Genomic DNA, 14,264 nt, shown 5'->3' with positions numbered 1-14,264 from the left:
CAGGATTTTTTTTTTTTTGGTGGGGGGCATGGTTATTGAAGATTGAACTCAGGGGCACTTGGCCACTGAGCCTATTCCCAGTCCTTTTTTGAATTTTATTTAGAGACAGGATCTCACTGAGTTGCTAAGCATCCTGCTTTTGCTGAGGCCGGCTTTGAACTCGTGATCCTCCTGCCTCAGCCTCCTGAGCTGCTGGGATTACAGGCATGCACCATCACACCCAGAGAACACAGGATATTTTTTGAGTCTGACCTCTCTCCCTTATAATTATCCAATGCCATCAACATTTAGTGAGTTCCCCAGTGTCAATTGTACCCAGAGTCTCTTTTAGGTTCCTTTCCTTGCATGAGGCCTATTGGTATTCAATGGAGTGCTGCAGTCTGGCTGGGCACAAAAATAACAGGGAGGTCACGAGCCACTTGTAGGTTCAAACAGGAACTACTTTATTGCCAGAACCCCACGGGAACTCTCCAGAACTCTCCGGAAACCCTGCGAGAACCAACGGGAACTCAATGGGAACTCAACGGGAACTCCGCGAGAACTCAAAAGTAGTGGGCACCGGAGGTAGCTCGCCTTATTGCCGTACAGCAGAGGTCTATATTATACACAACTGAATACACAGCTTGTTTCAATTTAGCATCATCCAGTTACAGCAATCAGTCATTATCTTAATATTTATACACAGCTTAACTTAATTATCATCATCTTAATGGCTCGCTGGCGTTACTTCTCAACCACTCCTTCTGGCAAAATGCCAGGCACCATCTTGACTTGGTTGGTTGTGGCTCTCAACAATGGAGGAAGCCCTTTCCTTTAGGTTTCCTTGAAGATTCCTTTGTAGAAGCTTCCAACAAAATACAGTTCGATCTTAGTTTCTGTCTTTTTTCTTTTCTGGGTGCAGTTGTTTATCCTGCCAGTTTCCCCATATATTTGGTTTGATGAGATACTGTTATAGCAAGGATTGCTTTGCCCCAGTGATAGATATCCCCTGGCTAAATGGGGTTTCCTATGATCTTTAAAAGGGAGACTCTTTGTATCCCCGGGTCATAAACTAATATCCTTTATGGTCAGCAGCCTCTAACACCCATGGGAAAAAGGGGCTGGAAGTCAGGGTGGAGACTAGGGTCTCTTTGTACATCTTTTATAGCCCAGGAATGTTTCCTGTTTTTTTTCCAGCCCATGTCTGGTGTCCCTGACCCACAGCAAGGTTATCTGTTGATCTGCAACTGCCTGGGGCCAGGCTGAGAAACAGCACTGAGACTGCCAGCACTAGGTTGAAATGATTTTAAATCTTTTGTAACCCTTTCTTTTGATGTCCTTCATAACAGAGACAGTATCTTTTGACACCTTCCACTTAGTTCCTAACTTTTCAGACTCTTTATCATGCAATTGCATAAAAATGCCTGTACATACAGAATCTTCCATAAACTTTATACCCCTGACAGACCAACTCTAACTACAAAATTGTGTAATAATCCAGAAAAGATTGTGGTACAGTAAAACATATTTCTCTTAGATAGGTTTATACCTATAAATGGCTCATTCAGCCAAGATCTTTCTTTCCAAGAGACTAACAGTAAGATCAATGTAGAATGGCCCATGTGTTAAAGGGCCAGGAACAGATATAAAAAATAGACAAGAGAGGATCACTGAAACCAGGGCTGACAGACAGGAAACTTTAAACAGAGCCTTGAGGAGGCCTGGAGTTTGAGTCAGAATACTCAAGGCCTTAGGAGTCCTGAGTCCAAATAAAACAACCATATTTTATCATCTTTTGATTTCTTTTTTCTTTTATCCTAGGACTCTAATATATTAATGTGTGGGCTTGCTCTCATCCAGTGAGGAGGTCCACAGAACAGGGTAGAGGAGAGTGTGTCTGTGGAGTCGCTAATGAAGACCTCTGGAGAACAAGCAGAAAGCAGGACTGATTTTATTGTGCAGTTACCGTGTATATACTCAGGCAGTAGCTAAGCAGATTATAGGAAGCCACCAATGCAATTTCTGGCCAACTGTCCTTATGGAGACCAACTGAGGAGCAGACTGTGGTTCAAGCGTTGGAACTGCAACACATGGCCTCATGCCCAGGGCTGTGCCTATGGGGTAAGCGGTTTGCCACTCATGTGCCTAGCATGAAGGGAGTGGTTGCAACTCAGACACCTTTAATGTATTCCATGTATGCAGTACTCCATGCACCTGTCCCAAATATTAACATAAGGCCCAGAGGGCCATCTGATAATTTTGGTGTCTTTTCCCCTGCCAGCATTCTCTTTCTATGTTTTGTTTTTGTTTTTGTTTAATTTAGAGGGTCAAACTCCCCCCAACAAGTGGTTTCTTGCACTCTTTCCCATCCTGCTCTCTTGAGTGTAGTCTTATTTCTAAGTAAAGGCTTAATTCCCCCTTATCCCCAATGGGAGCAAAGAAGGAAAACCATAGGAAGTAGGGTGTCTCCTGATATTCCTGGGTCCGTCTGGTTCTCTTATCAGGCATTTGCAAAAGATTACAGGGTGGATTCCTGCAGTTTGGAGGCAATACCTGTATTGTCCCAAGGCAGAATGCAGACCTCCAACCATCCTTAAAATGTTCAGGAACCTGGTCTAGTTGGCCTTTTAGATATCCTTCACTTGTCCCTCCTGTTTTCTAGCATTAGGGAGGAACTTGGCAGAATCCTAGAACACAAGAACAGATATAATTGTCATTTATGTCCCATAGCACTTTGATTTAAAAGTGACACTGTTTTTCCTCTTTTCCCCATGTTCTACTCAGTGCTGGTGTCACAAGACAAACAAAGGGGGTCACACAAAGTACTCACCTAGCCACATCCCTGAAGGGAGCTTAGATGCTGACTAAAGGCATCTAAACCCCAGGCCTGGTCCAAGGTCCTATTATAGAATGGGAATTGCCATTATGCCATATTAAGTCACCAAAGAACCGAAGTTAGGACTCACTCACACTCCATGGTACAAAGCTGTGGAGCCACAAATAGTTTCACAATCACTCACACATGCACCCAATAATTTAAAATATTGTCTCCCCACTTTCAGAGTCCTTTATATTGATGACCCCTTGTGGGAGTCCCTGATACTGATTCCCTCTTTATGGGTGGCTGTGGGAGGTGATCAAACTCCCTTTCTGTCCTACAGATAGGCCTCGCTGAGGTCTTGGGGCCCAAGATTTTACCTTTATCCTGATGATTGTGCCAGAGTTGGTCTGACTCTCTAGGGAGTATGGATGGTGATTGTGCCACAAAGGCACATGTCTGCCAGGTGAAGGACAACCTGAAACTATCGGGTGGTGCTGTCTTGTTTGATTTAAGGGGCACTGCACACTCCAACATAAGCAGCCTACCACACTAGTGGCTCAAAGGGCCAATACAGTTATTGCATCCCAGTCAGGGAACCAAAATGGGGTGGAAAATAGATCAGTCAGAGAAGCAACAAGCAGCACTCAGAGAATTCAAACTTTATTTTACATCAGGGGCCCCAGAGAACAACCTCCAAATCCCAAGAGATGATTCATAGTTTCTCACAACATTTATAGGCTATTTGGTACTATAAAATTTCTAGTCTACATGACAGAAGGCCTTGCTCATTGAGAAGTGTGTTCACAGAAGCAAAAAGCAATGAGAAATAAGCTTTTTTTTTTTTTTCCACAGGCATGGATATTTCTCTAGCTTTTTGTCTGAAGCTCTCACAGGGGTATTTACATTTCAAAAGGGTGAAGTCAGCCTCTTAGAGTCAGTTATTTACAACCCCAAAATGTCAGAGTAGGAACCCATAGTTAATTAGACTTCCTGGAGAAAGGCTGACAGAAGGGGAGGGGAACTGATCCTTTCCCCACACATTGTTTCTCAAAATAACGTTCTTGTAATTTCATTTTACAACCAGGTCTGGTATTGCTATTTCAAAACAAGAGGGAAATCCTGCCATTTCCCATAATTTTAATGGACCTGGAATATATTGTGCTAAAGGAAATATGCCAAAGAAAGAAAAAAATACTAATGCATGTTATCACTTATTATCTTAAAATAATAAAGAGTGGTTATCAGAGATAGGGTAGGAGGAATGAGGAAATACAGGTCAAAGAATACAAACTAGATTTTCAAGAGGCCACGTGATGGTGAACAGAGGCAGGAGCCTAGTATCTCACAAAGGAAGTTTCCAGCCTGACATGGTATTCATCTATTGTGGGGTCCAGAGTGCACCTGGTCCAGAGAATATATTGTGCCTAGGGGAACCCAGACTGGGAATACTGAGGAGAGAGAGCTTCCTTTGTTGCTGGTATCCCATAGGAGCAACTGGGAAGATGCCAGTAACCAGATTGGTGCATCTGAACTCCAAGTCTGCTCCTTGGTAATTCACATCAGTGGCTATGGAACACTGTGAGGCCTGTGGAAGTTTAGACTCCTCACCCTAAAAGTGGAATTTTCAGGAGGCCCCTGAGACCCAAATATCCAGCAAAGATTGGTCTCTGTCCAGCAATAGGGGATGTGGATCAAATCTCAAATAGCCACTGACATAATTCCAAAGGTCAGCCAATATTAACCCCAGCTGCTGAAACTTCCACCTTAGAACTCAGCTGATATAAAAAAGCATTAGGAGACATAAATTTTCAGCACTCCCCAGTGTATCCCATCCTACACTGTTGAGATAGGAATTTAGGATAAGGAGAGAAAAATGTGGAATCTTAAGGGAAATACCCTCAATACATTGAAATGCAAAATTAAGCCATTGAGATACAGAAAACACAGTTGCAAACCTTGGTCCATGCCCTTTTAAAATGAGGGAATTACACAAGCCCAGGAAAACTGGCATGAAATTTGAGCTGCACCCTGGATTCGCCTCCAGTCTGGTCCCTGACACATAATAACGAATCCCCCTCAGCCCAAATCAGGGCTACTTCACACTCTTGAGACAGCCCACATTCTCCCTTGAATGTGTATCTACCTTTCTAAATAAACCTTTGTCTATGTCTTTGTTTCACTGAAATTATTTTCTGTCACATATGCCAAGAACCCCACAGGTTGTGAATTAAGTTCCTCCTCTCCTCTGGGAACTCCTTGGACCCTTCTCCAGAGACATTTCTTATCCCATGTCACTGTGAGATGGAAGCTGAGAGCTACTACAATCAGCTTTGGATTCAGGTCACAATGGTTGGCAGCTCAGTGAGAAATACAAACAAGTTGGACTTAACAACCTCAGCCACTGACACAGGGATTACAGAGTTCAAAAATAAATACAAAGAATGACACAACAGCATAAGCAATGAATATCCATCCTTACCAACAGTTTTGGCCACCTCAGTGGAAACAAGCCTTTTATTTCTCATGAAGAACCTATTCTTGGTCTGGGGTTGTAACTCAGTGGTAGAGCACTTGTTTCACATGTTTGAGGCACTGGGTTTAATCCTCAGCACCACATAAAAATAAATAAAGATATTGTGTCCATTTACAACTAAAATATATATTTTTTAAAAGAAGCTATTCCTCCCATTTTCCTTTTAAATTTTTATTTGTTAACTTAGTTTTAGTTTTTTATTTTTTTCCCATTGTGTGTGATTATGTCTTTGTGGGTATCCTTGTGTGTGAGTGTGTGTGTGATTCTCACTGGGCTGATAGGTTTGAGAATATATCAGTTACTAACAGTATTGTTATTCCTTGTTCCTCCTTTCCTCTGAGAGGGGATGGAAAGAATTGGGACACTTGAAGTTCATAAAGTAGAGATCCTGCTGCTGAGTAACAAAAGTCAGTCAAGTAACAGTGAACCACACTCCATAAACAAACTAGCCCCACTTGAACATCAATAATACATCAATATATAAAATAGAGGAAACCAAAAAATGACCAAATACCAAGTAGGATCAACTAAAGGGGGACTTCAGCCCCCACACTTGGACATCTATGATTTTAGAAAAAATCAGAGATGTTCCTAGACCAAAATATAACTTCTAACCAAATGACACATGCATAAAATAGGAAGGGAAATCCATTTCAACTGAAGCACAAGTGTAAGACCTCAGAAAACAATAGGAAACAGGTAATCAAATCCTCACTCCAAACTCACAGTCCCCCAAAGAAGGAACACACAGATATGAAAGTAGATAAATTTTCAGAGAAAGACTACTAAAAAGGTTATTATTAAAATGTTCAATGGACTAAAAGAAGATATAAGAAATGAATTAAGAAAACAAATGCAGCGGTTGAAAGATCATTTCAATAAAAAAACAGAGATACTGAAAAGTGAAAAATAAGATTTCCTAGAAAGAAAAGACACAAAGAATCAGATTAAAAATTCACTTGAAAGTATTACCAAAACATTAGATTGCATGGAAACTAGAACTTCCAGCCTTGAAGACATAGCATATGAACTTGAATAAGGAAATAAAAGACCATGATCACAATATATAAGAACTCTGGGACAACATTTAAAAAATAAACCTGAGAGACAATGGGATAGAAGAGAACATGGAAACACAGACTAAAGAATTAAGAACCTCTTTAGTGAAATAATAGCAAGAAATATTCCCAAGCTTAGAAAGGAGATGGACATCAATATACAGGACACATATCTAGGACTACCATTAGATAATATCAGAAAAGAAACTCTCCAAGACACATTATAATCAAAATACCTAACAGAACATAAGGAAAGAATATTAAAAACTATAAGAGAAAAATGTCAGTTTATATTTAGAAACAAACCAATAAGGCTCACTTCTGATTTCTCTACCCAGACTCTAAAAGCTAGAAGAACTTGCACTTAGATATTCCAAGCTCTAAAAGAAAACAATTGTTGATCAAATTTGTTACATCCAGTAAAGATTTCTTTCAGGATCTATGAAGAAATATAAATGCAAAAATCCTTAATAAAATGTTAGCAAAGTCACATCAAGAAGATAGTACACTGAGGGATCCAAGATGGCCGGCCAGAGGGAGGCAGCATTCTGTGTGGCTCCGTGACCTGGATCTCAACTGGTGGGAATACTGCTTTGCTGAGAGTGATAGAGAAACCCTCCACAGCTGGTCCCATGCAGGAATCACAGTCCCCATTCTGTGAGGGGCCCTGGTCCTCAGCATTAGAAAAGGACTCCCAACTCCCGACTACTTCCCCATGCAGGTCTCACAGGTGCCTACCGTCAGCACCGGTGCAGAATCACCAGAAGTTGTTCCCATGGAGGACACCCAGCCACTACCCATGCACACGGCCTCCAGCCACCACTCCCATGTGGACCCCCATCTACCAATGAGGGGCTCCCCTGGTCACCTCCACCTTGGGACTCGGCAGCTACTGCCATAGTCCCCTACTCATTGTAGCCTACCTGCATCTGGGGACATCACAGGCTCTGAAGAAAGCTGACAACCATAACACTGCACGCCACAGATCTCATCTCTGAACACATTGCACAATGCCATCACCTGGCTACCCCCAACCGATATGACACCCCATCACTGAAAGCAGCTGCCTCCATTTTGGGTCATCTCCACCAGTATCTTTAGTTGGGACAACTACCAGTATGGAACACTGCATAGGCAGGTACCCATAGTTTTCTAATTCCCCCCAATCCCCAGAAGCCACTAACTTAGCAGAGTGACTGCCCAATACAAAACAGCCTTCCACAACAGGTGTGCAGCCACCAGAGTGCAACACACAAGGCCCCTGGAGAGAAAGGTTCCTGACTAGGAAGTAGAAAGGGAGAGGGTGAGGGAAACAGGCTTTAGAGACTAATCTAGAGGGCAGAAACTGTGAGGTTTACAGGCGAGATGAGGAGATAAGACCAGGTGCCCAGTCACAGGATCAGACCCCCAAGGAGATCATTGAGGTGCAGTCTCCCAACGGGACCAGCAGGTGCCATAACCCACTTCCAGGTGCCCTGAACCCAAGACCAACCCTCACACCATCCTATTGCATGAGAAGGGAAGCAGGAAAGATACTGATCTCCAACCAAAGCAATCCTTGTTTCTTCCTTCAAGATTTTTTTCTTTTTCTCCCTCTTTATTCTCCCACCCTCACATCTCCAACTGATGTGAAACCAAGTACTTTGCATGAATCAGGATATTGAGGATGGAGATGACTGAATAGTATATTGCAGTTGTATTGCATATTCTTTTTTCCCTCCAATTTTTACTATATTATTTTAATATATATCTGTGTTTGTTCTATGTATTCTACTGTCTTTCCTCTTACTTGTCTACCCAAAATTACTACCTCTCTATTCTCCTGCTTATAACTTTCTTTAGATTTCTCTTTCATACTTCCTAAGATATCATAACTCTATATCATCATCTCATACCTCCTCAGCATATCTTCCTACACCTCACTCCCTGTTCTTTGTCGAACATCAGAAACTGTGAACCCTTTTATAAACCTACTGATTTTGTTGTAGATAATAATTAAATTCACCATTTCTGTCCATTGTAACAACTATTTGTTTTTAGGTGGTATTTTGTTTATATTGGGATCTGTTAACATTGTCTTTCCTCTCAAATGAGAGGTGTTGGAACCCTACAGGGGCACTAAAAACCCATAGGGCAAAAAGCGGTAACACCTCGGATCCCCAGAGCTAGAAAGGAAGGCACACAAGCAACATGAAAAGACAAGAGAAGAATGTGACCCAAACAAATCAAGATACCACATTATTAGAATCCATGGACAGCACAGCATATGAAATTACAGAGAAGGAGTTCAGGATGCACATGATTAAAATGTTTTGTGAATTAAAAGATGATATAATAAAGCAAATACAGGCAGCAAAAGATCATTTTAAAAAGAGCTACATAAGCAAATACAGGAAGCAAAAGAGTACTTCAATGGGGAGATAGAGGTTCTAAAGAAAAACCAAACAGAAATCTATGAAATGAAAGAAGCAAATTAAAAGTTCAATTGAAAGCATCACCAACAGAGTAGATCACTTGGAAGACAGGACCTCAGACAATGAAGACAAAAATATATAATCTTGAAAATAATGTAGACCACACAATGAAAATGGTAAGAAACCATAAGCAGAACATTCAAGAAATATGGTAAAGCATAAAAAGACCAAATTTAAGAGTTATTGGGATAGAGGGAGGCACAGAGTTCCAAACCAAAGGAATGAACAATCTATTCAGCAAAATAATATCAGAAAAAATTTCAAACATGAAGAATAAATTGGAAAACCAAATTCAATAGGCTTACAGGATACAAAATTACAACAGATCCACACCAAGCTGTGCCGCAGTCTTGGCTGGGCACAAAATCACGAGCCACTCACAGCTTTGTAGATTCAAACAGCAATTCTTTATTCCCGAACTCACACCGGCCTCTACACACGTTCTGGGGAAATCCAAGTTCTGCTGCCGCCCAATTCACCTACTCCACGAGGCTTTCTTTTCCAATACTTTCTGAATCTCACGAGAATTCAAAGAGAACTCAAGGATTGGGCATGCCTGAGGAAGCAGGATACGCCCTATTCCCCCGCAGGGTACACCTTAAACCTGGAACTTCCCTAAACCCAAGGACGGGATACTCCCTAAAACCTGATAAGCTCTAAACCCGGATCCGCCCTGGTCCTTGAGCAAGGTCACCTTACTAAAGCATACATGCAATGTCCCAGCGAATGTCCTCTAAGCAACATGGGGTACGCTGGCAAAGAAATTTCGATGCGTCATTCCTACTTGGCAATGGCCCTCAGCAAAGCTGCATTATAATGAAAATGCCTAACAAATTGAATAAGGAGGGAATATTAAAAGCTACAAGAGAAAGGAATCAGATTACATATATGGGGAAACCAATTAGGTTATGTGCAGATTTTTCAACACAGACCCTGAAAGCTAGAAGACGCAGGAACAACATATATCAAGCTCTGAAAGAAAATGGATGCCAACCAAGAATCTTGTATCCAGCAAAATTAAGCATTATTTTATGATGAAATAAAAACTTTCCATGATAAACAAAAGTTAAAAGAATTTACATCTAGAAAACCAGCACCACAGAACATCGTTGGCAAAATATTCTATGAAGAGGAAATGAAAAACAACAATGAAAATAAGCAGATGGAGGTATTACACTAAAGGAAAAGCTAATCAAAGGAGAAATCAAGTCAAGTTAAATAAAAAAATAAACAAAAATGGCTGGGAATACAAATCCTGTCTCAATAACAACCCTGAATGTTAATGGCCTAAACTCACCAATTAAAAGAATTAGGCTAGCTTATTTGATAAAAAAAAAAGACCCAACAACATGCTACCTCCAAGAGATTCATCTCATAAGAAAAGACATACACAGACTGAAGGTGAAAGTTTGGGAAAAATCATACCACTCACATGGACTGCGGAGTAAGCAGGGGTTTCCATCCTCATATCAAATAAAGTAGACTTTAAACTAAAGTTAATCAAAAGGGACAAAAAGGACATTTCATATGGCTCAAGGGAACCATACACCAACAAGATATCACAATTATAAATATATATGCCCCAAACAATGGAGCATTTATGTTCATCAAACAAATCTTCTCAAGTTTAAGAGTCAAATAGACCACAACACAACAATTCTGGGTGGCTTTAACACACCTCTTTCACCATTTGATAGATCTTCCAAACAAAAGTTGAACAAACAAACTATAGAACACAATAATACAATCAATAGCTTAGACTTAACTGACATATACAGAATATTTCATCCTTTAATGAGTGAATATACTTTCTTTTCAGCAGCACATGGATCCTTCTCTAAAATAGACTATATATTATGCCACAAAGCAACTCTTTTTTTTTTTTTAAAGAGAGAGTGAGAGAGAGAGAGAATTTTTAATATTTATTTTTTAGTTCTCGGCGGACACAACATCTTTGTTGGTATGTGGTGCTGAGGATCGAACCCGGGCCGCACGCATGCCAGGCGAGCGCGCTACCGCTTGAGCCACATCCCCAGCCCAACACAAAGCAACTCTTAACAAATACAAAAAAGTAAAGATACTGCCCTGCATTCTATCAGATTGCAATGGGATGAAATTAGAAATCAATGATAAAATAAAAAATAAAAAGTACTCTAACACCTGAAGACTAAATAATATGCTACTTAATGAATAATGGGTTGCAAAAGTCATCAAGGAGAAGATTAAAAATTCTTAGAGGTAAATGAGAACACTAATACAATATAGCAAAATGTACTTCATTGCATGGAGTTCACTCCTTAAAAGAAGAAAAATTCAACAAATAAGTGACCTAATACTACATCTCAAATCCCTAGAAAAAAGAGAACAAATCAACACCAAAAGCAGTAGGAGGCAAGAAATAATTAAAATTTGAGCTGAAATAAATAAAACTGAAAATGAAACAATTTAAAAAATTGACAAAACAAAAAGTTGGTTCTTTGACAAAAATAAATAAAATTAACATACCCTTAACTACACTAATAAAGAAGAGAGAAAAACTCAAATTATTAACATATGTGATTAAAAAGGTAATATCACAATAGATACTACAGAAATACAGTAGAAAACTCCAATAAAATAGAAAATACTGAAGGCATCAACAAATTTCTTAAGTCATATGATTTGCCCAGATTGAATCAGGATGATATATACAATATAAAAAGACCTATATCAAGTGATGAGATAGAAGACACCATCAGAAGCCTACCAACCAAGAAAAGCCCAGGACTGGATGGATACAAAGCCAATTTCTGCAAACCCTTTAAAGAAGAACTAATACCAGTACTCTTCAATTTATTTCAGGAAATAGAAAAAGAGGGAGCACTTCCAAATTCATTCTATGAGGCCAATATCACTTTGCCTGGTTTTGGAATCAAGGACACATCAAAAAAAGAAAACTGCAGACCAATATCTCTAATGAACATAGATGCAAAAATCCTCAATAAAATTCTGGAAAATCAAATACAAAATCATATCAAGAAGATTGTGCACCACGGTCAAGTGGGATTCATCCCAGAGATGCAAGTTTGGTTAAACATATGGAAATCAATAAATATAATTCATCACATCAATAGACTCAAAGATAATAGATGCAGAAAAAGCATTTGAAAAAACACAGCACCCCTTCATGTTCAAAACACTGGAAAATCAGGGATAACAGAAACATATCTCAACATCATAAAAGCTATCTATGCTAAGCCCCAGGCCAACATCATTCTAAAAGGAGAAAAATTGAAAGCATTCCCTCTAAAAACTGGAACCAGACAGGGATGCCCTCTTTCACCACTTCTATTCAACATAATTGTGGAAACACTGGGCAGAGCAATTACACAGACAAAAGAAATTAAAGGGACATGTATAGGAAAAGAAGAACTTAAATTAGCACTCTTTGCTGATGATATGATTCTATACCTAGAAGACTTTTTTTCCTAGAACTAGTAAATGAATTCAGCAAAGTAGGAGGATATAAAATCAACACTCACAACTCAAAGGCATTTCTGTATATCAGTGACAACCCTCAGAAAGGGAAACAAGGAAAACTACCCTATTTTCAATAGCCTCAAAAAAAATAATTTGGAATCAACTTAACAAAATTATATATATATATATATATATATATATATATATATATATATATATATATATATATAATGAAAATTACAGAACCCTAAAGAAAGAAATCAAAGAAGACCTTAGAAGATGGAAAGATCTACCTTGCTCTTGGATAGGCAGAATTAATATTATCAAAATGACCAAACTTCCAAAAGCACTATACAGATTTAATGCAATTCTGATCAAAATTCCAATGACATTCCTCATATAAGTAGAAAAATCAATCATGAAATTCATCTGGAAAAATAAGAGACTCAGAATAGCTAAAGCAATCCTTAGCAGAAAGAGCGAAGCAGGTGGCATCACTAAACCAGCCCTTAAACTAGACTACGGAGCAATAGTAACAAAAACAGCATGGTATTGGCACCAAAATAGACTGGTAAACCAATGGTACAGAATAGAGGACACAGAGACTAACCCACAAAATTACAATTATCTTATATTAGACAAAGGTGCCAAAAAATGCATTTGAGAAAAGATAGCCTCTTCAACAAATGGTGCCGGGAAAACTAGAAATCCATATGTAACAAAATGAAATTAAACCCCTGTCTCTCACTATGCACAAAACTGAACTCAAAAGGTTCAAGTACTTGGAATTAAACCAGGGAACCTGTGTCTAATAGAAGAAAAATAGGCCCAAATCTTCATCATGTTGGATTAGGCCCCAACTTCCTTAATCAGACTCCTATAGCACAAGAATTAAAACCAAGAACCAACAAATGGGATGGACTCAAACTAAAAAGTTTCTTATCAGCAAAAGAAAAGATCTGTGAGGTGAATAGAACAAATTTTTACCCATCATACATCATATATAACACTAATCTCTAGGGTATATAAAGAACTCAAAAAGGTAAACACCAGAAAAACAAATAACCCAATCAATAAATGGTCCAAGGACCTGAACAGATACTTCTCTAAAGAATACGTATAACCAATCAACAAATGCATGAAAAAATGTTTATCATCTCTAGTAAGTACAGAAATGCAAATCAAAACTACAATCAGAATGGCATTTATCAAGAATATAAACAACAGTAAGTGTTGGTGAGGATGTAGGGGGAAAGGTACACAATACATTGCAGGTGGGACTGCAAATTGGTGCAGCCAATATGGAAAGCAGTATGCAGATTCCATGAAAACTGGGAATGGAATCACCATTTGACCCAGCTGTTCCTATCCTCAGTCTATACCCAAAGGACTTAAAAAAAAAAAAAACCAGCATACTATAGGGACACAGCCAAATCATTGTTTATAGCAGCAAAATTCACAATAGCTAAACTGTGAAACCAACCTAGATGCCCTTCAGTAGATGAATGGATAAAAAAGATGTGGCATATATACACAATGGAATATTATTAGGCAATAAAAGAGAAATAAATCATGGCATTTGCAGGTAAATGGATGGCATTGCAGAAGATAATGCTAAGTGAAGTTAGCCAATCCTCAAAAAAACAAATGCCAAATGTTTTCTCTGATATAAGGTGATTGACTCATAGTAGGGCAGGGAGAGGGAGCATGGGGAAAAAAGATGAACTCTAGATAGGACAGAAAGGTGTGAGGGAAAGAGAGGGGGCAGGGGGTTACCAAGAATGGTGGAATGTGATGGACATCATACCCAAAGTACATGTATGAAGACATGAATCGGTGTGAACATACTTTATATACAACCATAGAAATGAAAAACTGTGCTCTATATGTATAAAAAGAAATAGGATGCATTCTGCTCTTTTATTTTAAACAACTGAATG

The 14,264-nt window shown here is 39.2% G+C and overlaps 1 protein-coding gene across 1 annotated transcript in view; it reads left to right on the top strand.

Annotated features, from left to right (window-relative positions):
• The window catches only part of LOC308639481 (nuclear RNA export factor 2-like), a gene marked incomplete at both ends in the record, with an annotated part of 28,367 nt that extends 21,075 nt beyond the window's left edge, over positions 1-7,292 (top strand). The window contains one exon of the mRNA XM_081277716.1: positions 7,113-7,292. Coding sequence (XP_081133842.1) covers positions 7,113-7,292 — 180 coding nt within the window. The remainder of the gene's footprint in view (positions 1-7,112) is intronic.
• Between the last annotated feature and the right edge of the window lie 6,972 nt (positions 7,293-14,264).

This window comes from Spermophilus citellus (assembly GCF_964194105.1).
Source record: "Spermophilus citellus genome assembly, chromosome: X".
Lineage (NCBI taxonomy): Eukaryota > Metazoa > Chordata > Mammalia > Rodentia > Sciuridae > Spermophilus > Spermophilus citellus.
The sequence above is the reverse complement of the archived record's forward strand: the minus strand, read 5'-3'. Positions and strand labels throughout refer to the sequence as shown.